A 27,721-nucleotide genomic window follows, 5' to 3' on the forward strand; every position below is an offset into this window, starting at 1 on the left:
TGCTTTCTTTATGCCATTTGTCGTGATTGATCGTTTTGTATTGCTTAATCCTGCCTGTTTAAAATAAATATTTTAAAAAAAAAAAAAGTGCATTCAACCGGTACCCGTACTTTAACGAAGATTCCCCAATAACGTTACCTTAGTAGGCGGTACTCTGAAAACATTCATAGCGTTTTATGTCTGATTGCAAAGCCCGGAACTCCAGTGATCAAGTGACCCATCACGTGGAGGTCCAAGGGCAGCTTTAAGTAACGTCCTTGCACTCATGACGCCAGTTGCCATGAATACACATACCGATATTCAACCAAGAGGAAAACGGGCCGTAATACCTTGGTGTAATGCGTATTCCAAATAAAAATGTATATTCACTTCTGCATATAGACAGATCTGATAAACTAATCCGCTCACTTCCTTCGTGTGGACCTGTTAAATGGACGTGGTCCTAGTGATGCCCTGCGCGGTTATCTATGCTATGTATAGACTCATGTGTGCTAAATAACATAGTACCAAAGTATGTAGCTCCATTACTTCCAATTACAATGAGCCATTCAAAGGGGCTATGTTGTCAATTAAAATAGAGAGACATCTGTGTACAAAACTAAATTGGAGGAATCCTCTAGGAAAGAATAACCAACAACTACTTCCATTCTAAAAAAACTATCTCACAGCTAGTGAAGAGGGCAATATATCATAGGAAATCATCGCCTTTTAATTCTCATGTTCTCATTCTGCTTGGTACTGTACTGCCAGTGAAAGGACCAGGTAGATTCAAAAACGGCATGCTACCAAAATGATAGTCTATCTCGACGACCGCATCATGGACGTGAAGCTACGTCGCTGGGTAAACCAGTCACTCAACCTCTATCTAAGATTCAGATAAAACAATTAAGCGAAATCTTCATTCATTTTTCTGGGATCAACTGTATCAAGTAAGTCTATCCAAAACATTTCTCTCTCTCTCTTTTTGGTATTAAAGTCTTCCCCCTCTTGGCGATCATCTCACAACCTCGAGGATGTTCAATCTTATTTGGGCAATAGTGTCTGTGTGTTAGGCAGAAACCTGTGCAGTTCCCCTAGGGACCACTGCAAAAGATTTAAGACTACAGGTGTTGGCAGTAAACCCACTTGGTAGCAGTCTGTACAACCCAGATTTACCTGGTAGCTGTGGCTGAACAGTCAGACTTCCCTCAAGAAGAGTTAGGCAGTATGCAAAGTATACTCAATAGGCACTCGGATACAATAATACAAGCAAACACTGACCAGAGCTTTGGTATCAAAGTATATAATTATTTATTTAAAAACACACAGTTGAAACAATCCAGCACTCTTATTGTAAAATATTCTAAACACAGTTACTATTATGATATATACACCCCTTTTTCCCCATTAGAAAATCACAGTAAAACACCACTTATTTTCATACAGAGGTGAGCGCTTAACTCGATTGCACTCTAATAAATTTGTGAAAAAGGGAGGGAAAAAGACAGAATAGGAACAGGTACACCACTCTACGATTCCAGAACACTGTTAGCAAGGCAGAGAGCAAAAAGTCACTGGTGAGTCAAAGTCCAAAGGCTGGGCCCACTCTTAGAGAGAGCAGAGCAGAGCACAAATGCGCCCAAGATCACACAGTTACACTAGGCTTAAAGTCTTGCAGAGGGTTCAGACAAGCGTTGAGAGGCTTAGAAAAGTTTAGCCAAGGTGTCCCAGGCTAACCCAGGTTCGAAAGTCGGGGGCTAAATCTACCCCCTACAGTCGGTAGCAAGGGAAGCCAGGCGGGACACGGTACCTTAAGTGGGAAAGATCCTCCAGCGTTGGCAGTTGTTCCTGGTAGTGGGTGCAAGTTGCGTCGTCGTCCAGGGGAAGAGAAGATCTCGACTTGGAGGAAAGATGAAGGTCGTTGCACTACCAGGGCAGAAACCAGCCGGTTAAAGGTGGTACCTTTGTCTCGCGGTCGTGGTAAAACGTGGTATCCCGGTTGCCGGGGTGCTTTGCACGGGCAAGGCGGCCACGAGATATGTCGGGAAAGCGAAAAGTCGGTGAAACTGGTTATCCCCACCAGTCAAAGGAAGAAGACTCTCCGGCGGGAGATCTCCTCTGTCGTTGGGAAAAGTGGTGAGGCAGTCCCGCAGGGTTCCACCGGTGGTGGTGTCGTGGCAGGTCGGCTCAGCTTCTCCCTCGTCGGATTCTTAGGTCCTGTGGCGACTTCTGAAGTTCCAGTCCCCAAAGCCCTGCTTTTATGCAGCGAACCCCCATTCACTCAGCCTAGCTGTCACTCAAACATGCTAAGTGGTGAGCCGGCCGGCTCACCACTTGGGCCAATCAGGACGGAGTGCGACTTGAGTTGCCTAGGCAACTCAGTCCAGGGTGCCTAAATTCCCCTCCACCCCTCTTAAGTACCCTAGACACAGTGGCACCACTTTGGAGGGCTTCTGTGGAGAAGCCCGCCAAAAAGTGGAACAAAGGGCTCGACTTGGGTTGGAGTTACAGAAGAGAACAAAAACGCCATTTTAGAATCAAGTTTTGGCAAAAAATACCAACCGGAGAATGAATATTAATTAAATAAACCGACGGCATGTTCGAGGCTACCGTAAATAATTAAATTAAGGTAGTAGCCTAAAACAATGGAAAATCCCATAGGAAAATATTTGCGGTTGAATATAAAAAGTAGTATCCACTGCCACCAGCCAAAACTCGATCAGGGGGGACGGAGACGTTCCCCCTCGACTAACAGACCCCCGGGGCAAGTGAATTGCCCCAGCCAGTACATCCATAATATGATGGTTTGTACTGGTTCTGTTCAGAATTTAAAGTAGTCAGTCCCAGGGTATGGAGTCTATACTGGGGGGTCACTATGACACCCCTGTGTCACTGCACTGAGGGTGCTGTGTAACACACATCACAAAAACACATGAAGCCCTATGGGGTAAAAGACCCCATAGCCCATTAAACACATCTAGATTCAAAGAAACACACTCAAATCATGCCCAAGAGTGAGGGTACAAGAGTCTCACACTTGGCAGGAGAAAAAAATAAACCCCAAAAATCCAGCAAAGCTGCTGGGGGACTCTCTAGGTTAGGAAATTCAGCCTAAACAGAGAATTCTCCCTAACACTGTGACAAGAAGTGTCTTGGAAAAGGTGATTTCTAATTTTGAAAACGAATATTCGATTTGTTCTGTCCATCTTTACAAATCTTTTCTTCTTAAACATTCGTCTCGTAAATTAATTCCCCGTCTATAAACCATCATTGGTAGTTCGGGGAATAACTTCAGAAAAATGGGGTCATGATGTAGAATCAACCCCATCTCTATTTTTCGAAATATTCGAGACAAAGCTACCACATTAAGAACATTTTCCCAAAAAATTGGTTGATTCTACATCATGACCCCATTTTGCTGAAGTTATTCCCCGAAACCACCATTGATGGTGTATAGACGCATCGAGACCTGGAGTGGTCAAGAGCCCCCTCCCTGCTTCAGCCTCTCAACTCTGCAACATCACAGAACAACGGAGACAGTGCACATCTCGACCGAGCCCCTGACTCCATTTCAGGATACAGCTGATGCCTCCATAGCCGTACGATCGCTTGACTCACGATCATTGTACAACACGCTGATGTGCCCAGTGAGAGCTTTTTACATATCGCTCCTGTGTTGCTGAAATGCACAAGGTGAGCTTGGAATATGATTTTTACGATCCACATGAGGAACCCTGTCCTCACCATGCCTGCTCCTAAGATGGCCGCCACCCACGGTGTTGAAAAGAGGCCTGTTACGTGCTGAAACATGTGCCGTTGTTCGCCTTGTATGCCGCCAGCTCCATAAGGTATGTCCACTGACTTATCGATTGCGCCCAGAAATACTCACATACTCACACGGGCAAGACTAATCCTAGTTGTGGCACCCACCCCTAGACTACTGAACTACCTATGCCCTCTGATTGCAAGCGCCTTGCCGCCGCCACTAAGTATTGTATTGCATTTTGCCTAATTGCGAGCGCCCTGCCGCCTCCACTAAGTATTGTATTGCATTTTGCCTGATTGCGAGCGCCCACCTCCCACCCTAAGTGTAATATGCTCCACTGTTCCCCTGGCTACCAGAACTGTGCCATTCCGCGCATGCCATGAAGCCCACTTGCAACACCCTCTACAAGTTTCTGAACTGCTATCAGCCCCTTGCCACCGTAGTCCTTGCCCTCTCACTCTCTCACCATACTCGATCTTACTGAATCCTACTCCATCTCACCTGCCCATCCTCACAGCACCATACCACCCTTACTCCCCCAATACACTACATCACCCTCCAACACCACCATGCAAGAGCCCCAATGTCCACACACAACCAACTCACTCACAATACAGAACCCCTCCTCCACCACCAGCAGACGCACCAGACTCGGAGCACGAACCTTTACACTAGAACACACATGCCACCCCTCATCCACCACCTCTCGCAATCTTCGCCTAGGCTCCCGATTCACTCACAAATACACTCTGCACACCAAACACCCTCACTTCCTCTCACACACCCAGGCCCAGCCATATTCACCATTTCTCCAACACACCCACCATCATCCACACATCCAGCTTCTTCACCACTACTAAAACCACAACCACACTGCCTCCTCACCAAAAATGTGCTCTCATCAACGTTGGATCACTCTCGGTTCACGCCCTAGAAATAAACGATCTCCTCAACAACATTTACCTATTAGCCACTACCGAAACATGGTTGCATGAGGCATCTGGTCCAGCCATCACCCTTGCACTCCCACAAGGTTACACCATCCTTAGACCAGACAGACCAGCTTGCGAAGGAGGAGGAGTAGCTCTCATATTCAAAGAAACTCTCTTCCTCAGATCCATTGGCCACCCTTCGCAGAGCAACTCTGATATGCTCTCTGTTAAGCTCTCACTGTCCCCCAATTGCACCATCAATATACACACACCATACCGCCCCCCTGGAACTCCCATCAGAGTTTCAGGGACACCTCACTCACCTACTCAGCAATAACATCCTAGGATCCGCCAGGACTCTCCTTCCTGGAGACCTGAACCTAGGACTTAACGACCCCAAAGACAAAGCTGCTGCCACCCTTGCCAAAGAACTGTGTCCTAAGATTCACACAAAAAAATCTCCACCTCAACACATAACAAAGGCCATACCCTCGACTGGGTCACTGACCAAAATTGTCACACCACCATCACCTCTAACACAGCTCTACCATGAACTGACCACAACCTTATCGAATTCACCTTGCCTACCACATCCAGTTGTAAAAAGCCCACACCCGCAGCTCCCACACTAGCAAGAAGCTCAAAAAAACTATCCCCTGACAGTATACGCCCGTACCTTAACATCCCAGCTCTTGCCCACCCCTTCTCGGATGATCCCAACACCCTAGCAAACATTTACAAAGATACACTATCCAATGCTATCAATGCCATAGCACCACTAGAAAACAAAAAAAGGAAAAAATACTCTTCACTCAAACTCCTGGTTCACGGATGAATTACAATGCCTGCGCTCTTGCAAGAGAAAGGCACTAAAAAATTGGCAAACCAACCCCTGCGACAAAACTAAGAACTCTTTCAACCTAATCTCCCACCCATATAAAGATGCCATCACCAAAGCCAAAGCTGACTCCATTAACACCCGAATCACAAATGCTAGCTCACAATCCAAAGAAATCTTTTCTATATTCAAGGAACTTACCTCTCCCCCTAACGCACCAGATGAGATCATGAAAGATGAAGCCTGGTGTACCAGCATTCAAGCGGCCATGCTCAATTAAATCAATCGACTGCAAAAAAAAATTAAGGCTCCCCACAATGTACTACCCACTCACTCGGGTCAATCAGCCACAATCCACTCCCTCTCCCAACAAACCGCTCTTCTCCTTCAGAGACATCTCAGAACTTGAAGTCACTAATAGCCTCAAAAACTTAAAACCTTCAATGTGTAAAGGGAACATCTGCCCCCCGAAGCTCACCAAAGGACTGTGCCGACAGCCTTGCTCCTCTACTAACAGCCTTCATCAATGGCATCATCCCCGCGAGCCTCAAAGAGGCTTGCGTCTGCCCCCTTCTCAAAAAACCCACAATAGACCCCGCACAAGCCTACAACTACCGACCAATAACCACTGTGCCCTTCCTTCTCAAGATCTTGGACAAAGTGGCCCATTGCCAAATCCAACTATTTCTTGAAGACCATTCCATCCTCGGAACCAGACAATCCGGCTTCCGCAGAGGACATGGCTCGGAAACCGCCAGGGGTGGTGTATAGCATCAAATGCCCATGCAGGCTCTTCTGCTTGACTGTCATGATGCCTACCCCCGGGGACCCAGACCAGGTCCAGCAACCCTGGAAGCAGGCATCAAGTTATCCTAAGCAAGCCCAACAACCCCTGCTAAGGGCTATTTGGGTCCAGTCCTGGCGCCTATGGAGAGTTAGTCCTGGTGCCATAGGTGCCAGGCTCATAGATTAAAACTTACCTGATGCAGACCATGCTGCAAACTTACCTGATGCAGACCATGCTGCAAGAGCTCCAAGCCAAAAGAGGCTTGGAAGGGACTACTTTACTTGTGGACTATTTTTTACTCGGGCGGGGCTGGGGAGGAATACTTACCTGGGACTACTTTGGAGGCTATTTAAACCACGCCCGAAGAGCAGCACACGCTTCGCGTTATTCTGCATCCAGCAGCGTAACGCTCACCGTGCCTGCAAGTCTGCATCCAGTCTTCTGCCACGCCCGCCTCGAGTTTGGAGCTCCTAGAAAAAGGAAGAAAGAAAGAAAGAAGGAGAAAAGGTTAGAACAAGAGCAATACATTTGATCCTTACCTGAATTCCTGATCCATCGCGCCTTCGAGCTGGAAGAAAGAAGTTATTTTCTGCGCGTCGCCTCGTCTGCTGCAGCGCCGCGCTGAACTCACCGGCCTTCGCAGCATCTTCACATTCCACCGCATCCTCCTGCATGTTCCCGCCGCACTCCGGCACCTAAGGAGAAGACAAGAACAGCAAGGTGGGCCAAGGGAATACACAGAGGAATATTAGTTACCCCCCATAGACTTACCTGATTTTACCACCGGGAATACTATTCCTCTTCACGGGTCGGCGCAGCGTCCACGTCATCTTCGCCGAACCCCGGCCCCTAAGGGGAAACAAAAGGACAGCAAGGTGAAACAAAGGGACTAACAAGGGGAACCCTCCTCACCACAATAGACTTACCTGATTTTACCACCGGAGGTATAATTCCCCGAGACTTCATACTTTCTCTCAGCGCCTGAATAAGGGAGAAAGCAACAGGTTACATTTTGACATTATTTTATCGAACTGTGTTGGAAAATACAAACCCTTACCAGAATACTACCGGTTGCCACGAGGAACTCTTCATTAGGGTCAAGCTGCAACCTGCAAGGAATCGGACAAGAGTGAAAGTCCGGCATTTGAACTCTTACGAACTTTATACTTGCGGCGTCTTGCCGGGAATCTCGGAGTCAATATTGTTCTGGAACTCACCAATTCCTTTGAGCCAGTGAAGCAACTGGTTATCAACGCGCCCCTGCGCTCAATGCAGGATGGAGAGCTCATCTTTTCAAACCACAGGTGAGACTATAAGAGGGGACATCAAAGGTGATCTTTGGGGAGAACAGCGGGGGTGGGGGGATTTACGATCCACTCCACGGGTGGTTAATTCCCTTTCTCCATTTGCAGAAGAATATTCCGAAGCAAACGAAGCTAGGTGGGCCAGTCCAGTCCGTCATCTCGGCCCTACGCGTCACATTGGTGGTGACCGCAGCTGTCCAGTTCCGATCGACGCCTCTGTGGGAGCCAGGTGAGGGTAACATTGACAGACATTGCGATCAGCGCGTGAGAGATGGACAGAACACAAATCGTCACAAATTGAATATTCATTGTCAAAATTTTAAATCACCTGTTGCAAGACACATCTTGGCACAGAGACACTCTATTGCCCAAATAACATTCAACATCCTCAAGATGATCGCCGAGAGGGGGAGACTTTAATACCAAACTGAGACAGAGAAATGTTTTGGATAGACTTACTTGATAGAGTTGACCAGAGGAATGAATGAAGATTTCTCTTAATTGTTTTATCTGAATCTTAGAAGTTGAGTGACTGGTTTACCCAGCGATATAGCTTCATGTCCATGATGCTGTCGTCAAGATTGACTATCATTTTGGTAGCATGCAGTTTTTGTATCTATCTGGTCCTTTCACTGGCAGTACAGTACTAAGCAGAATGAGAACATGAGAATTAGAGGACGATGAGTTTCTATGATCGTTTGCCCTCTTCACTAGCTGTGAAATCGTTTTTTAGAATGGAAGTAGTTGTTGGTTATTCTTTCCTAGAGTATTCCTCCAATTTAGTTTTGTACACAGATGTCTCTCTATTTTCATTGACAACTGAGCCCCTTTGGATGGCCCATTGTCATTGGAAGTAATGGAGCTACATACTTTGGTACTATGTTATTTAGCACACATGAGTCTATACGTTGCATGGATACCCATGCAGGGCATCACTAGTACCACGTCCATTTAACAGGTCCACGCGAAGGAAGTCCGCGGATTAGTTAAGCAGATCTGTCTATATGCAGAAGTGAATATACAGGTATTACGGCCCGTTTTCTTCTTGGTTGAATATCGGTATGTGTAGTCATGGCAACTGGCGTCATGAGCGTGAGGACGTTACTTAAAGCTGCACTTGGACCTCCACGTGATCGGTCACCTGATCACTGGAGTTCCGGGCTTTTCAATCAGACGTAAAACGCTATGAATGTTTTCAGAGTACCGCCTACTAAGGTAACGTTATTGGGGAATCTTCGTTAAAGTATGGGTACCGGTTGAATGCACTTTTTATACATTAGAAGAGCTAGTCCACGACGTACCTCCTAATGGTGTATGTGTACTTTCTGCAGGTTACTCCCGACAGCCTATTTTTCCTGAATCGTCCTTTTGACATCGAGACGATATAGTTTTGGTTTAAGTACACAACATACTAACATCCAGAGGAAAGATTATCGGTTTAAATGCACAGTTCTCACCTGGTTTAACGGGTAAGGACCCGCTATGCTTACTCTTTTTAGTCAACTTTTGGGATATTTTCTTTTGTTTAACTTGCGTCTGTCTTTCATGACACAAGTTGTGGACACTCTTTTATGCATTAGGAGAAGAGGTGGCAGAAGGGAGCCTGAAAATGAGCTGAGTGTCATCCGCATAGCACTGAAAGTTGGGGCAGAGAGTGGCAATGCAGTGGGCAAGAAGTGCCAGGTATTGGTTAAACAGCCAGGGAGAGAGGTTAGACCCCGGAGGAACACCACAGGTAGAGAGAGAGCTAGAGGAGAGGAAGGACCAGGTTGGACCTGGGAGGGTTGATAGGAGGGGGAAGGGGTCAGCCAAGCCAGGGCCTGATTGGTGATACCCAGGTTATCATGGAGACGGTTGAGCAGGATGGGATGGGATGGGATGGGATGGTATGGTTGACCGTGTCAAAGGCAGAAGAGAGATCAAGTAAGATGAGGACACCAGGGGTATTGGAATCAAGGTTGGAGAGCAGGTCTTCACGGATGTTCAGGAGAGCAGTTTTCATGCTTCTGTGAGCTCTGAAGCCAAACTGATGGTCATGGAGGCAACCAACCGATTCAGTGTGAAGATTAAGCTGGGAGATGGCTAGCTTTTCCAGGAGTTTGCCCAAGAAAGGAGTGATGGAGATCGGGCGATAGTTAGCTTGCAGGAGGGGTCGGCTGAGGGTTTCTTAAGAGTGTGTACAAGGGAGTGCTTCAGGGGGGGGGCGGGGGGAGTCTGCAGTGGTAAATGAGTGGTTGCAGAAGTCAGCCAGAGCAGGAGCCAGGGTGTCAATGTGGTACTTGATGGTTTTGGAGGAACAGGGGAGAACCTGTTTTGACGAGACTTTCATAGATTGGACTTGTCTAGAAATCTTATCAGGGGAGAACAGGGGAAAGGCAGAGAAGGATTGAGGAGAGGTGGCCAAAGAGGGGCCAGTGGAAGAGCGGGGAATAGAGAAAGGAGGGGGAGAGGAAGATGGAGAGAACAGGACATCCTGTTCTCTCCGAGACGAAATGAGAAGCCATGGCCGTGCAGAGGGCCTGGGAGGGGACAGGAGAGGTATAGACTGCAGCAGGATTGGCCAACTCCTTGCAGATTTTAAAGAGTTCGGCCGAGTTTTTGGACGCAGCAGAGATGCAGGCTTGGATGTGTGCTCTCTTCTTAGTGCGGACATAGAGCCGGTATTGTCTTTGGAGCAGGCGGCATCCCAGTTGGTCAGAGGATGTACCTCTCAGCCACATTGCACTTGTGTTTAAGGGTGACGAGTTCTGAGTCGTACCAGGAGTTGCACTTGGCTTTGGGCTTCAAGCCGATCCTCATGACGGAGGCAAGAACATCAAGAGTATCAGATATAGCAATGTGGAACATGGAAGGAGATGTGTCGGGGTGTGAGTCAGCCGAAGAGGGAGTGGGGGGTGAGAAAGTGGCGGCGAAAGCCTCAACTGACCCACGCTTCATGGGTCAGATAACCGAAAAGGTAGGTGGCAGTGCTAGAGTTGGCTTGGCCTGAGGAGTACAGCGGGTGAGATGGGAGGAAAGGAGAAAGTGATCACTCCAGGAGAGAGAAGTGGTGAGAGGGCTAGAAAGGGGAAGGTCTGAGGAGATCAGAACACCCAGAGTGTGCCATGCAGAGTGAGTCGGGCCAGAGGGGAGGATAGAGAGTAAGAGTCACAGAGGTCACTAAAGTTTCCAGAAGGAGGACAGGAAGCATCCAGGTGGATATTAAATTCTCCAAGGAGGAGTTGAGTGGTAGAGACCAGGAGGGAGGAGGAGCGATCAGCACACTCAGAGTAAGGATGAGATCTGACCATTTGGCCGATAGATGGTAGCCACAGTAAGGGAATGGCCAGGAGAGAGAGCCTGCAGACGAGGCATTCGAAAGAGTAGGCCTGCGTAGGAATGACTGAGGCAGGAATCCACTCTTGGAAGATCAGGGCTATATCCCCTCGGGACCGATTGGATATGGGCACGGAGAGGATCTTGTAACCATCAGGGAGAAGAGTGTCAAAGCCCGTGACAGAGCTGGCTGTGAACCATGTCTCGGTGAGACCGAGGACATCGAAGTAAAGTTCTTCAAGGAGATGCCAGATGTCAGGAGTGTGTGACAGCTGAGCGAAGCGAGAGTCGAGAGTGGCAATATGGAGAACGTTGCCATCCTTGAAAGACTTCCGTGGGGGAAATAGGTACGCCCTGCGGAGGTGTAGAAGGAGAGAAGCCAGAGTGCGGGCAGAAGAGGAAGCAGGGAGAGGGCAAAGGAGGAGACAGCAGGGGGTGGCAAGGAAGCCATGGAGGAAAAAGATGGGACAGCAGGCGAAGAAAGGAAATTGATGAGGCGCAGGAACAGTCTATCAAAGAGTAGAAGATTGGCCTGAGTGCCTTCGACCAAGATGGTACCATTCGGGTAAACCTTAATGATGACCTTACAGGAGTGGAAGGCGGCCAGGAGGGCCTCCCACCGGGTGCCACCATTAATGGGAGAAGAAGAGAAAGGAGAAAGCACAGAGACCATATGAAGAGTCCATAGGTCTGGCATAGGTTGGAGGAGAAGGAGGTTCGAGTGTTACTGTTGGAATAAACACATATTATAATTAATTTATCACACACAACCACTATCTTAATTCGTAAAATGCAGGATTTCTTCTGTGTGAGATTGTGCATTCCTGCCTGCCAGCTATGAAGACCTACTACCAAAAACCGGGACCACTGCAGTTTTCAATGAAAGGGTATTCATGATCAAGGGGGATAGAGCACCCAATTCTGGGACAGTCCCTGAAAAACCGGGATGTCTGGTCTCCATAGTTCTGCCTCGAAGCGCTGGCCACTCTGCTAAACCATTGGAAGAGGCCAGTTTCTTTGAAAAACTGGTGGATGATGCTCTTGAAAATGTTTAAAAAAAGACCCAGCAAAATTACCAGTTCTTCGTTTCCATAGAAAGGCACTTTGCTAACATGAAGGGCTTACCGCCCCTAAAGACACCAGTCTTGCCCTACATGCCAGCAGGGAGGTCCGTTCAGTCAGTGCACCTGAAGTCCACAATCCTTTCTTAGACTTTTCAGTCATAATTTGGGCCAATGCTTCGAGGCTGTTACACCTGACCTTCGCCGCATCACACGCCCAGGTGTCTGCCCCGTGCTTCTTCAGTCTCCCGCGTTAACAAGGACAGTTGGGGAGTTTTATGTAAGGCCAAAAAGAGGGACAAGAAAGTGGTTGCTCTTCATAAGGGGCTACGGCGCCGTCATGCACCTTTTTTGTCACAGTGGCAGCTGCCATGTAGAATAGCTGCAACAAACAAAATTTCCCAGAAAACCTGCCATGGGTTGTAGTTCCTGGCATTAATACGGGAGCCTTGTTTTCGATTATGTCCCACCTCCTTGTTGTATTTAAACCACAGCGGTTTTCAGAACGCCGCTTCTGTTTATAGTTACAACCGGCATTTTCTGAAGTGCTACTTCTGTACCTTATTTCCGGAAGTCTCCTGTTTTCTCCGTGTACCGACCTTGCCTGCACACGGTCTTCTAATTCCTGATCCTGTCTTGGTTTTGTTTGCTGACCGTCCGTGTATCAGACCTCTTGCCTGCTCCTGGACTCCTGGATTGTGATTTTGTTGTGTGTACTGACCGACCGTGTACCAGACCTTTTGCCTGCTCCTGGACCCCTGGTTTAAGACTTTGCTACTGCTACTTTCTGTATGAATACCATCTCTCACTTGGCCACGGACTCTTGAATCCATTCCTCACAGTGCTTGCGTTCTTCTGGGGGAATAACACTGGTAAGAACAATTCTTCATTTTGGAATCCTGTCTTCATCGAACTGTTACTTCATCTTTGGATAACATTGCTTCATTCCTAAAGTACATTTTGTTACGCTTTGCTGTGGTGCACCATCCCGAAACCAGTGCGACCCTTGTTCCGTCCGGGGATAGCTACCCTACTAACCTTCCTTTTTTTTGTTTTATACTTTCGTTGTTGCCCAGGATTCCTTGCACTACTCTTACCTCCACCAGTGGTAAAGTATAATTCCTTGATTACCATCATTGGGCAGTTTTCACATGTACCTAGTATCTAAAGTCTCTTCTGCTTTATAGGTGGCTCCAGGTCCTTTTTTGTGGCTTAAGGGGAACTTACTCAGGTACTCTATTAAGGGTAATAGTCTTGGGGAAAGCCATGGTTGATTCCGATAGAATATTCATCTCTTGTTTTTTCTTTACAGCTGGGTCCGTGGCGGTGTGTTCTCCCCGCTCTTTTGATTGATCGGTCCCCTTGTCTGTATAGTTCAGCAGGTGGTCATATCAGTTTAAAGAGTTCATTCCCTCACATAGAGGAGGCTCGGGCGGAGGCTCCAACCCGAGCTCTTCAAGCAAATTCCGAGCACAAGAGGACCGGTCTGTTTTTACACACTCTCCATACCGGTGAGTAACAGAGGCAGAAGTTGTCCAAGTGCAAAACCCATGAGACATGCAGGGGTAGACATTGAGGGGTGCTGGGAGCTATTTAGCTCCTGTTTCTGACCTGGGAGAGCCTGGTTAGCTTGAAAAGAGCTACCAGGAGCTACTTTTGGCGCCCCAGGCAATTGGTGCCTTAAAAAAATGCATGTGTGATATTAACCTTGAGTGTTTGAGAATGCTATTAACAAAGAGTTTGGACCCACCTAGTACACATTTAAACATAGTAAAGCTTACATAATGTACACAAAGTTGGTGTGCATCTCCTGGTTAAGTTAGATTTGCGGTGAGCTGGACCTACTGGATGATGCCCGACACCAAGGAGCTGGTTTTTGCTCCTGCTCATCTATCTTTATTTTGAAACATGGACATGCTTCCTCAATAGACTTCCTGATTCCCTCCATGTAATCTGTCGGAGTTCAAATGGCACATTTCACCTATGCATTGGAGGGAATTGCTGCCGACAAGTAGATGCTGCAAGCCATACACAGGGATATTGTAGAGATTATAACAATACCTCACAATATATACCCGAGGAATTGTTGAAGATTTCCATAAGAAGAGGCGGAAATTGAAGAAGTTCCACTTCCGAGGAGAAATATATTCCATACATATCTTAGCACAGAAAAAAGACAAGACAGTGAGGGTGGTATTATACTTGCGGCCAGTAAACAAATTTGTAAAATCACAAACTCTTCAGTTAACCACTCTTAGGTCATCCCACTGCTAAAATGAGTTGACTATGTGCAGATCCTGGACATGAAAAGATGTCTACTTTCGTATTTCAATGTTCCACTGCCACCGTTGCTAACTCACGTTCACGGTTGGCAAAAGTCAATACCAATTCAAAATACTTCCTTTTTAGGAATTCATCAGCACCATGTGTGTTCACAAAGGCACTAGCGATAGTAGCTGCACACCTTCTAAGACAAATGTACCGTTACTTGGGCGACTGGCTCATAACATGGACCAGTGCCAACCAATGTTCTGTCAACACACAGTTGACTATCATCCTACTGCATCAACTGGACCTCTCGCTAAACGCCCAGAAGTCAAGTCCCCTAGGAACCTTATCACCAGGTAGGTGACATGGTTCCTAGGGGCAGAGCTAAATGTAAGAACAGTTCAATCCTACAGATCTCCAGAAATAATGCATCTGGTAGTTTCTTTTATCAACTACTTCATTACATATCGATGTGAAGAGTAATGAGGCTTCTAGGCATGATGGCCTCTTGTATCTGCCTCATTCCATATGCACATCTTCACATTCAACCTCTCCAAGAGGCCCCTGCAGCTCACTGGTCACAAACTTGCAACTTGGTGGATCTCGTAGTTCTACAGCATTGGATTGTTCATAAATTCACATGCTTTAATATTCCCCGTCGTTGGAGTGGGAATCACCAGTAATTTAAAAATGTTCCTAGGAAAGCAATGTACATTGCTAATGAAGCCTGAAAGGCATTCACTTGTGTAGTTGCTCCTCCTCATGTTGGTCCCTTTTGACCCTAACAAATGAGGTGGCAGGGCTTATTCTACACCACAGGCAGCCATCTTCATATTTTTCACCACCGTCTAGGGACTAGTGAATCCTCCACAGCTCTTTGATTTTTGTCTTTATAATTGAGTCTTGTTCATTTCTTTTCTAATATTTCACTAGTAGAGAGATTTTCATCTGCTTTACACTAGCAGTGTTTTGCAGTTCAGGAAACCTTTGTTTTTATCTTCAAATCGTAGAGGGAAAATCCTGAAACTGGCCCCTCATGCCGGTGGACTCAGGCAATGGAAGGCCCTTTGAAGGTGAAATCTTTACTCTACAAGGATTGTCTCAGGTGCTCCAAAAAGATTGTCTTCATAAGAGACCCTCACCAGGAGTGCATATATGGTCTTTACCCTCATGACATTCAAGAATGTTACACAAGTCAGATCTTCACACAGAAGACCCTACAGGACAGGCACATGAGACTTCTTCATCTGGAGATTAAGGGCCACTCCTCTGATGAGGAATCTGTCAAGACCGCTCCTGTCACTTCCCACGGGACCCCTGAGAAGCAGCATACTTCCAAGAGGAGAGCCTCATCTGTGAAGAGGGGGTCCGCACCACCTGCGAAAGCAAGGAAGAAGGGCGAAAAGGAGTTGAGGAAACCCTCTGAATCGTCCACGAAGTCGAAAAACTTAATTTCAGAAGTACAAACAAAATAACAAAATTGACAGGTAAGACCCACCTCGCCCACGACTACTACCAAGGACAAATGGTCCATGAGGCCCTCTACACCTGGCATATCACCATCCATGGCTAAATCGCTGTTGACTAGTGCCTCGTCCACGAAGGACCAATCACGGAACACGAGCGGTCGTCATCAACAAAGTTCTTTGTTGATGGGGAAAATCCCTGTCGACGGCTAACCCGCAGTCTAGGAAAAAACCCTCATTCATGACTAATGCAACAGGCCCCTAATCCACGACTAGTACAAAAGACCCCTCATCCACGACTACAGGCGCGTCACTGACTGATGGGAAATGAGTCGACATTAAATTGATCGCTGACGGGGGAAAAAAACCCTTCTAACGGCTGCTTGTCCATGGAAAAAAACAGTAGGACTACTACCTTCCCTGTCCATGGAACAGAGGGATAGGCATGCTCTATCACTGTATCATACCTCAGGTTCCAATGTTAACCTGTCTCCTATCAAGGAAATGGTTGAGCTTCCTGACCGAATTCTTCAAGAAGAATTTCTAACCTGGAAGAAACCCGAGACCGGTCACAATTGGTACTCGAGGAGTACAGCCCCCCAGCCCCGTGGCAGTCAATCTCAGAAGACAATTCTGACCCTTTTCCACCTTGGTTAATGCAGTTCCTTAAAAATATCATGGACCCATTTCAAAGGAGGCAAATGGCACAGTTAGCTACAGCCAACACAGGAAATACAGGCATATCGCCAGTTGCTACTCAAGAGGCTGAGGAGCATCTCCCTACCTCGGAGACAAAGAAGCACATCCCGCCAGAGACAAAAAAGCGTCTTGCCACCACAGTGCATCAGAGCGCCATCTCTGCTATCGCTTATTGTCTGGCAGAACCCGGTTGATAGTGGGAGAGAGTCGTCCACAGGATACTGACAAATGAGAGGAATACGTCATGAGGAGAGACTCCGTGGAAGCTCTTCACCACCGGACAACATTGCTTTGTTCCATTCAATCCTTGCGAAGGCGAGAACTATGTTTGATCTTCAAGTATCATGTGCAGAGAAGAGGTTGGTGCTTTATGAATACAGAGACAAAAGAAGGATGGTCCCAGCCATACCCATTCTAGACACCATGTGGGTAGACAGGAGAGATCCTAGCCAATTCACTATCTACTGCCGCTACAGCAGCTAGACCGGAGAAGTACAAGGCCCCAGAGGACGCACTGCTGTGCTTGCGTGGGCACCCAAAACCTGATTCAGTCATCACTGCGGCTGCCAGGAAAAAGTTCACAAATCGTACTTCCCCACTAACGCCCCGCCGCACAGGGAAGGCAGGAAACTTAAAGAAGGTAGGCAGCAGCTTCTTCATCGTTGTCCATCAGAACAACGAATGCCCTCGCTATGACAGTGAGATATGACAGGGAATTGTGGCACAAGATGTCCAAGTACATCTATCGCCTACCAGCAGAATCCCTGGAAGAAGCACATCCTATCGTTAGGGATGGGGAGTCAAACTCTGACCACATGATGGACTTGTCAGCGGATGCAGCAGAATACCGGCCCAAAACAAAGATTATTTTTTAAAACACAATTGAAAGGAAGTAACTTAACTAGTATACTTTCTAGAGAGGCCTTAAGATACTTACGGACAAGTAAGAACCCAGTGAAACTATTTTAGAAGTTCCCAGAAGCAATTTAGGGAAGGAAAGCACAACCCAAAAGACGAGTAATATACCAAGTACCCCTCTAACCACACAAGGAATAACTTCATCCAGGCAAGAAGAGTACTTATTTGAATTAATTTTACAGTTTAAGAACAGTAGCTATTCAAGGTCCGTATAACCTATTGGTATATAAACATACACTATTTCTATTAAAGGAATAGCTAGTTCAACCAAGGATTGGATACAAGTGCAGGATACAATTCTAGGGTAAGAACTTTAGAAATGCTCTAAGCAGTTCAAGGAAAGTATAACCCAATTATACACTGTAAGAATGGCAAAGCTATTCAAGGTAAGTAAGGAACCTATTATACTCTTAAGAGAGGCCACACACAACTCAAAGACAAGTATTAACTCAGACTGCATTAGAAATGCACTAAAGCAGATCCAGGAAAGCAAAACACAATACCACACATTTAGAAGATCGCACAGCAAGTCAAGGTTGGTAAATACTTTTGGAAGGCTTTTACACTCATTCACTTTAGAAATGATAAAACTCTATTACTTTTTAGAAGTGTGAACCACAATTCAAAGCCAGCTAAATAATGTCTATACTTTGTCAGCAGCTTCCAAGATCGAGGTATTTATCAGGAACTACAACATAACGTCTGCAAACTCTCCATGCAGTTTAATGAAGGGGGTGGTCTGGCTGTACAGTCAGGACAGCCAGCGCAAACTGGTTCCTTTCAGGCAAGGTGACAAAGGGCTGCAGAGTTTTTGACTTCTCCTTGGCTTCCTGCCTTCTCAGGCACTGTGAAGCCTCAGCAGTGAGTAGAAAGAATTCCAGCCAAAGACAGAACTTCAACCAAGATCTTTCCTGCCTAGAATGGCAGAAGAAGACCTAAGAAACGACAACTAAGCTAGAAATGTCGAAAAACGGTGCCCAACATTCTAGCAGTGTGGTAACCCTCCTGTGCATTACAGCGGCTGATTTGACAGCCTGCGAGTAATAATGACTAAAAGTAGTTTTACTGCCACCAGCAATTCAAGTTAATTTGTAATTGTAAAATGAATGTTACCAGGTAAGTAAGAAAGTGGATACAGTGTATCTCCCCAGCACTCCACATAAGGTTGGGTGAACTGGTGCACTATATAAAATGTAAAATCCCACCTTACCTCTTGGGAACAGTAGTTCACTCAATATGTATAATGAAAGAAATTACATAGGGAAGCCCAAAGGGGCAACCCAGCCTAAGCCCAAAAGGTATAGGAAACTATAACTCCAATCACACAATATGGAGAGACATAGAAAGGTCACCCATGAAAAGAGTAAAAGACTAGGTAAGAGGGAAAAAAAGAGTCCCATTCACCTAGTCACCTAGGGACAAGGAAACATAAATTACCAAGTTCAAGCAAAATGTTCTGGGTTTTCAGGAAGATTATTCACATTCATGGCAATCTTACCTAACAATCCTTGCTTGTTATTAGAATGCTTAACTTTTTCATAGGAAATTGCTATTTTAAATAGAGTTAATGTTTTGCATATATTTAATCTTGTCCCACAACTAAGGTTCATTGAGTCTAGAGATATAGACCAGGTAGAATTTTGCAATGACACCAGGCATGGCTGACTGCTCTTGCATGTGAGATCGCTAGTGGTGGTATTAGTCTGTTCACCTTCTACCTCGGATGGGATATGAATTGTCGGAGTGGAGTTTATTGCATGTAGGGTGCCTGGTTCTTCAGCCCTGGGGGGAAAACAATCCCGGCTGATCATTCAGTACTAAAGCAACATGTACCGTTTTAACCCGGGTACCTAGACAGGTCTTGGAAATTCCCACCAGCAACACGATCAAAGTGAAAGAGGTGACCGGTTTCCTGGGTTCTGATAGTGACCCACCAGTAGCCTAACTAAGCAGCCGAAGGTTCAGGAGATCTGGAAATTGGGATCCTGGAATACTAGGCGATTTAGTCACCTTTTCCGGAAAAAGAGGCCAACATTTAGTATGCTTAGACATACTATGTCTCCAGGAAACTGGGCTTAGAGAGATTTCAATTTGGGATGGCTATCCGATTTATTTTAAACCCTGCTTGCATGGGCCTTAACTGAAGACCCATGTCTGGTTTGTTAATGGCCGTCTGTAATGGTATAGGTCTGGAATCGCGACGTTGGAAAAATCCCAATTGGTATATTTAAGCGGGCAAACCTTTTTTTGATAGAAAACTTCTGGGGTGGAGCTTGTGTCGTAGTACATTTATATTGGAATCCAGTGGGGCTGACAGTTAATGCTTTTTTAGATGGAGTTGCGGATTTGTTAGATGAATGCCTGCTGGATCCGAACACTATGGCTATTCTACTCGTTGATGACCTGAAAATCACCTGCCCCAATTTAGATGTGCACTTTCCTTCCAAAGTAACAGCTTGTTTTGCTTCAAGAGCGAGAGGCATGGTGCGGTATAGTCTCGTGGAGTTAAGCGGGCTGTGTATGCTAAGCAGTAATGTGATGGGAGATAATCTGTTGAAGGCCACCTGGAGTAGAGGTGATCAGTCAGCAATTTTAGATTATATCTTCGTCAGATAATATTTTATCTGTATTGTTGAGTTCAGAAATATGACTTCTGTATTTAGTGATCACTGTCTGCATCAAGTGTTATGGAACTTTGATGTTACTAGGAACAGCGAACAAATGTACAAACCTAAGCTGGAAGTAAATTTGGGTAGGGGAAATCGGATCAGATGGAATTCTGAGAAAAATTGCCAGGTTAAATGTGATGCTGTCGAAGGGATTTTCAGATGAAAGGGAGGAGTTATGTCAGTGCCCTGAGGGTTTTTAAGGAAACAAGAGTGGGATTAACCAGATTCTGCTACAAGCTTAAGCACTCTTATGACTGGGTGATGCAGCAAAAAAAGAGGGCTAAGACCCAAGCCTATGCTATTCGGTAAACCTACTACGGATGAGCGGGTCACTATGATCTAAAGTTTAAGAATTGGCTTCATTGGCATAGGGTCCTCTTGTTACAGAATGATGCTGAAGCCATGCCCAAGGCTATAGCTGCTTAAAAAAAAAAAAGAAACTGCGGAAATGTGGTCCTTGATAAAGTGTGTGAGACCCCTCCGGCTGCGGTCCAGACAAATCCAATCTTGGAAATTGCTTGAGAAAACCTTTTCAAGTCTGTCTTTGCTAAGCAACCGGATATAAAACGGCCTACCTTGGCCCCAACTGTGAGTAACTGGGATTTGCCTTTCTTGAGAGAGGATGAGGTAAAGATAATTTAAGAAAGCTAGTAACTCAAGAGCCCCAGGCCCGGATGGGCTCTCCAACTCTATCTTAAAGGCCATCCCTGAGCTTTGGGCAGAGGTACTTTACTATATTTACGAAAAGACAAATAACCGACTCCTGGAAGATGGCTATAGTATTTCCTATATTTAAAAAAGGGAGGCCGCCTGGAAAAATTATAGACCCCTAGCCCTGCTAAATGCCCCTGGCAAAGGTTTTGCATCCCTAGCTTTAAGTGAGCTTTAGAATTGGGAGGAGATTTGATGTTGGACAATCTGGTTTTGTTAAGAACTTTAAATCTGTTAAAAAAGGGAGTTCGGGTGGAGGCTACAGTAGTATACATGGCTTATAGTCTTTACTTTAGCCTTTGACAGTGTGGATCATGAGCTGTTATAGGCTAAGCAGGGTTCATGGAAGGGCACTGCCCATTTAATAGAGATACTAGCCAACTTTTACTCCGATATCTACTTGCAAGTCAAGCTCAACCAAGAAGGAAAGCTCTCCAGACCTATTCCAACTTACAGGGGCCCTGCTCTGTTCAACTTGTTCATCTCTGATTTGAATGTCATCTTGGAACAAGTTAAGGCTTTTCCTCTGCAAATTTGTGGTCCTTTAATACAACGGATACTGTATGCTTATGACTTGGGGCCTGATTCACAGAAGCGTTTTATAATTGTGCAATCCCATAGTAAAACGTTCTGTGAATCAAGCCCTTAGTCCTTTTAGAGTCAACACCAATAGGAGATATGCCCTGGAGAATAACCTCTCAATAATTCGGCTAAATCCAATAGTCTGATCCTAAAGTCTAGTAGAGTCATACTGGAGAGACTACATTTACCTGGCGTCTTACTGAGCTCCCGCTACTAAAGGTTGATACTTGTTAGTGATATTTGGGATTTTTGATGAATAGCAAGGGTAATGATGCCCTGAATGTAATGGGTTCAAAACTGAAAGCAAATGCGCTAGCGGCCCACGGGGCAGCTCTATACTGTAGATTTTTTAGATGCTGCCAGTGCTTACCGTTTAGCAGTCCCGACATATAGGGCGGGAGTTGCTTATGTACTTCCAATGTGGATTGGAGAGTTCTGGAGGGCGTATATTGGGGGAAAAAAAGATTTTGTGGCTTCCAAAAAGTACTGCGATGCAGGTATTTTGTTACGAACTATGGCTTCTTTCCCTGAAAATAATGGTGCAATGGAAAGCACTGTCTCTATATTGTAAATGTTTGGAAGCAGGTACAAATTCCTTGTTTTTCATCTTAAATGATGGAATAAATCACAAATGAGACGTAGTGCTCTCTCAATGGGAAAACGATTATCTTACTTTATTAGCCGTAGCTGATTTGTTGGTCGAACTACTATTCCAAAACCCGGTTGCTGTGAAGCTGAAATTATGGAAGAAAGACTGGCTTGAAACTCACTCAATGTAGGGGATATAAATTGTTTAGCAATTTTGAGAAGGAAAGTAAATCTTTGAACCAGTTGCCTAATTATCTAAAAATATTCTTTAGTATGAAGTGCAGCCATTTCTTTTTAAGAATGAGACTTCACTTGCTCTGCACTAGAAAGCCGATGGGCATTCGAAGTAAGGAGGACACAGCTCTCGTAGCTGTAGGTTCTGTTTAAACCGCTTGGTAAGAGAAACTATTTGACATCTGCTACTCGATTTTAATTACTAGGCTGAAACCAGGGGTTTGTATCTTTATATATTTATAGCTTAGTTCAGAATATTAGATCCAGATGATTGGTGGGCCATGAGATTTAGTTAGTAGAATTCCCGATGAACATTCTTAATGTATAAGGAAATCTGCAAGAGTAGTAAGAAATATTTTAATTGGTGTAGTACATGTGGTTGTTTAAACTCAAGGTTCTTATGTCTCCTAATGTTTAGTGATGTGACTTTTTTCTAGCCGGTTGATGTGAGTTAGGCAAGATTGTATGCAGTACCATGTGGGAGACTGTATCAACCTTGTCCTCTTGGCAATAGTTAACCCAACCTTCGGTATAAGCATGTACTACACAAGTAGGTAGAGTGACTGAGCAGCCAAGCTCATCTCAAGAGGTGTTAATGTGAGCTGTGGGGTTTTTTACACAGAAATTCAGTGACAAGTATCCAAATACATACTTGTACTCAAGGTTTCTTGATCAAACAATTATTAATTTATTTAACAGTCAGTTGAATAAGCCTTCTTTAGAAGGGAGCAATATATATGTAACACAAAAATATACTTCAAAATACACACTGTTTCTTTAAATCAGTAAATACCCATTTGGGATGGCACACAGGTTCTTCCTATAACCTGAGGTGACTTAAATAACTAGGACACTGTGGACATTAATATATCGCTGGTACATTTAGAGCAGTACTGAGGTCCGTGTCAGAAGTAGTTTAGGGAATAAAACAAGGGTTAACAAATATTTTTAAGCAGGTACGTACTTTTTAAACCATCCAACGCAAAGTAAATTAATCCTTTCTTGTGGGAAAGGTAAAGCACAAAGTCTGAGGTAAGAGAGTCTTTCAAGGAGCCAGGACAGCCAATGTTAGTTGAGTAAAAGTCTAGGTGAGCTGAAGCCTTTCTTGCAGGTAGGTAAAAAGTCTTGCACAATGTTTTAGAAGTTTTTGTAAAGAAATGAAACCACTGTAGGGGCACAAGCTGGGAGGCTTGTGAGGGGAAAAGCTGCAAGCAACTCTTCAAAAGCAACCAAGACAAGTCTCAACTGAGAACTAGCAAGACTACATGACACGAGGTAAATCCCCTTAGTTTTACAGTCCCTTTGGTTAGAAGAAAGTGGTTCCAGCTGGCTTCTGTTCCTGTGTAGGTCTGCAGATCCTGTTGTTCCTGGGCCTCAGTCATGGGGACAAGAGGGAGGACGTCTGGGGACTCCTGCACTATGGATGGCAGATCGGCGGCAGCAATGGGCAAACTTAAATCAGTGGCACTTCGCGGTTTGAGCTTCTCACAGCTCTCGCAAACAGCACCACCGCGGTTCTTGGATACCTTGATGGACTTTCCTTGCATCTGACGTCCAGCACTCTGTTGAGGTGGCTCAGGCTTGGCCTGTCCTGCTTCATGGGAGTCGGGAGGATCTTCCTGGAGCTCGGGTCAAACTTAAAAATTATGCACTCGATTCTGGTGTACCTCTCCCCGGCAATCGGTTCCTGCAGCAGCAATGGAAGTACAGCCAGCTCAGAGAGGATGTCCAGACGAGTTCTCTTTGGGGTTGATTTGGTCCCACCAACCCAAGGGGTGAAGTCGTCTGTTGCAGTGCTCCTCTAGTCGAGGCGAATTCAGAGTTTCAGCAATACAGCAAGGTTTCACTGGGCAAACCAACGGTCCAGGATTTGCAGCAAGCGTCTCTTCCAAGTTCTTCTTCGGATTCCTTCGTCTAGTGGTCGACACTGCCTTCCAAGCAAAAAGCCTTGCCTTTTATGCAGGTTTCTCCCATTCATTCGTAGCCCAGCTGTCAATCACACAGCAGGGTGACTGTCCTCCAAGGACAGCCCTCCAGCCAATCACCCTTGGGTGCATTCCTGTAACAAAGGAGACTAAGCACAGGGAGTTATGGGCACCTGCCTCGCTTCCTGCCATGCCAGACATGCTGGAGCCAGAGGCGGGCTTCACCAGTCAATCCCGCCAAGACGAACAAAGGGACCAAACCTGGTTTGGCGCGCAGAGCAAATCTCAAGAAGGACCTTTCTAACCAGAAATGGCGAAAAAAGAAGACCGGGCCGTTTTGACGAAATGGGCACCCATGGATGCAGTAAAGCAACTACATCTGCAATTGCAGCCCACAGTAAAATCACACATTAGTAGGAAAAATTAACTACTGCCGCCAGCCATTAAATTAATTGTAGAAAGGGTAACATAAAAAATGTTGCATGAGAAACTAGACAAAGGGGATACTAAGTAACCCCTCCAGCACCCTATTGTAAGATAGTGTGCTGGGTCTAGAAAGTTACAACATGTAAGTAAAATCAATTTCACTTCACTGCTCTTAGAAACAGTAGTTTTACCAAGAGAAGGTATTTAAATTTAAACCTTTGGGAAATCTAAGAGACTTCCCTGTGCCACTGCACTGAAGGTGCTGTATGTCACAATGTAAAGATGATGGCTATGGAGTTTGTCAGACTCCAAAGTAAAAAGAAACCGAGACCAAATCACAGAAAAATACATTCGAGAGTGGGGAAAAAGGTCTCGCTCTCTCCAGGTTAGAAATTAAAAGTCCTAAAGTCCAGCAGAAAGAGCTGGGGGTCTTTCTTTGAGGTAGAATGGAATTAGCACATTTCTGAGAATTCTCCCTAACACTGAGCAGTAAAATACTGTTGTTGGACATTTCTTATTTTTTTTATAAATGCTTATAATTATGTATCTGTGAAATGGGGAGAATGATGATTTTTAATATAGTTTGATTTCTTTCTTTTTAGATGTTGGGAAAATATTCAAATGCTTGACAAGATCGAGAAGAGTTCACGCTAGCACTGGATTTTTAAACTTTTGTTCAGAATTTCTTTTGTATAATTGTCATTTGTTGAATAATTGGTCTGGAGGATATTGTGTCCTATAGGCTGCACTCGTTTAATATTAAAATGAAAGTACACGATGGAAGCTTGCATTGTTTTTAGGCCTTTGGTTTTCCAAACTGTTCAACCAAATCTCAGGAATGGGCGCACACACTGGCTGCACACTAATTATGCACTTGTAGTAGGCTGTCATAGTTTTAAGTCATTACTCATGAAGGTTAACACATTGAGAGCACTTGTAAATGACCCACTGTAGTGCAGATTTCGTTCCAGTGTTTATCACATCTGCTCAGGCCTCACTTACAGTAGAAATTGCCAACATGGAGACATTTTTCTCACTACTACTACTGACGTAGTAGGCTGGATTGGATCTGCTGGCTTGAAATGAGGCAAGACCATTGTGCATCAGGTCCCCAGAGCATATAATGTTTATTGCTAATGTTTCTCCATTCAGTTGTTGTACGGAGGTCCGATCTAGTGTGAAAATACTTGGCATTCTCCTCTTGAGCAAGAAAACACTTTGTGATTGATAGATAGCACAGCAGTTTCAGTAACACCAAAATAACCTACTACTTTGTGACATCGTTAAAAGCGAGACATCTATTGCTGCTGCCCTTGATTGTGTTTAGTGGACAATGCTCAGGATTCGGCATATGATTTTCATTTGATGAGTACTTACTGTTCATGAACGTGGGAAGAAATATGAGCTCTTAAGCAAGTAAAACAAATTTTGTCTTAAAAAATAAACAGCCATTGTTTTGGTATAGATATGTGAATAGCAAGTCAAAAAACAAATATCAGCGGCTCTTACAAAATATAACATTGTGTACAATATGTGCATTGCCATATACTGTTTCTAAATGCCATTGTGCTAATATTTTTTCATTTCAGAATTTTGAATCAGACATAAGCAGTGTGGGGATTGATGGTTGCTGGCAAACTGACAGCCAGCGGATATTAAGTGAAGTGATGGTTGAACATTTCTTTCGTCAAGGCATGCTAGACGTCGCTGAGGAGCTATGCCAGGTAACCAGCATGGCTGTTAGTTTTCACCAGTTGTGTTGTAGGTAATTTTTATCAAAAAAAAACGCCTGTAGTTGCCCGCAGGTGACCCACGTGAACTCTTGTCGAACAATGTCCTTCTAGGCTTTTATTAATCTAGATGCTTTCAAAACTGAGATTCATAACGCATTTTAATAAAAACAAACTTTCCGAAAACAAAATTCATCAATAATAATTGGTAATTACAGTGTTGCCCAAGAACCATGGGCAGCAGGTGTACCAGGAATAAAAGCTACACAGTATTTCTTAGACCCTTAACACAAGTCAAAATTCAAAATGCAAGTGTTCAATATTCACTCGAGTATCATTCAAATATAGCATTTCTACTACAGTCAACTAAAATGGTTGTATACATTTAACCAATGCGTTTCGGATATTGCACAATGTCCATCTTCAGGGCTTTGAGTTGTCCTTCATAAACCAATTCTAGTCTCTTATTCATCTGGTAACCTGAAATTATGCACAGAATTATAATTAACCCAGGGGATATACATCTGTGAATCACTCGCAGTCGTGATTTGGTCTGTCCTGTTAATGGAAATGTATACATTACTCACATAACCATGGTTACATACAGAGCAGTTTCAAGGTGCGTCAACCAGAATTTACTCACCGAGCTTATCTCAGATTTAGCTTGCCCAGGTGTTTTCTTGTGCTCCAAATGGTCTCACTGGTATCCTGCTGTGAATGAGGCTGTCAAGGTAAACCAACATCTCTTTCAGTATGTGTCCCCAGGTGACAAGGTTAGTGTCACCAGAACTGCCAAGGTAAATCCCCTCTATCCTGTTACTTGAGGATCGTGTTCAACTTTTCCCCGCCTTCATGTATTGAGAGTACCCACTGTCTATTCTTCCTCTAAGTGCTCTAGTGCTTGCGTGAACCAAGTACCATGCGCTTTTCTTAAGGGTCCCTCGCCGTTATCATAAGCAGCATTAATCTCATGCGCCTCCTTGGTTATGGTGCCCTACATAGGGAGAACAACAATATAATCAGCAACACTTGTTTGTTTATTATTTAGTATAGCGCTCCAGACCCAGGGGTAAATGGGCGCTTAAGGACAGGTTACATAATTACAGTATATATAGAACATTTTTTGCAGTTATACAATTGTGGTGGTAATATGGCATATATACAAGCAGGTAGTTAGATTTCACGGTTAAACATTTCAAGGTATGTACAATATATACAGTTAGTAATGAGATTAGTCTATCTAAGGATTGCCTTCTCCAAAAGCCAACTAATGACTACTTTTCTGAACAATTGGAAGGATTTGGTCAATTTAATATTCAGCGGTCAGGTGTTCCAAAGTTGAGGGGCAAGGACAGTGAAGCTCGAGCCCCCAGCTCTTTTGACGGTCAATCTAGGCACGGGGAGGCACAGAGTATTGGAGGATCTAGTGATTCTAGTGCTAGGTTTTAAAGTGAGTTTGTTGGTGAGGTACGGTGGGCTAGGTGGTTTAGAGCTTTATAGGTGAGGCAGAGGGTTTTTAAGTC

General features: G+C 45.0%; 1 protein-coding gene across 3 annotated transcripts in view; it reads left to right on the forward strand.

Moving 5' to 3' along the window:
• The window catches only part of RMND5A (required for meiotic nuclear division 5 homolog A), a 683,833-nt gene that overhangs the window by 240,693 nt on the left and 415,419 nt on the right, over nt 1–27,721 (forward strand). For all 3 annotated transcript variants that reach the window (XR_011282312.1, XM_069632185.1, XM_069632186.1), the window contains one exon: nt 26,058–26,192. Coding sequence is in view for 2 of the 3 variants with exons in the window: in XM_069632185.1 (XP_069488286.1) it covers nt 26,058–26,192 (135 nt within the window). In the remaining variant the exon portion in view is untranslated. The remainder of the gene's footprint in view (nt 1–26,057; nt 26,193–27,721) is intronic.

Source organism: Ambystoma mexicanum, chromosome 6q (assembly GCF_040938575.1).
Source record: "Ambystoma mexicanum isolate Mex_15411 chromosome 6q, UKY_AmexF1_1, whole genome shotgun sequence".
Classification (NCBI taxonomy): Eukaryota; Metazoa; Chordata; class Amphibia; order Caudata; family Ambystomatidae; genus Ambystoma; species Ambystoma mexicanum.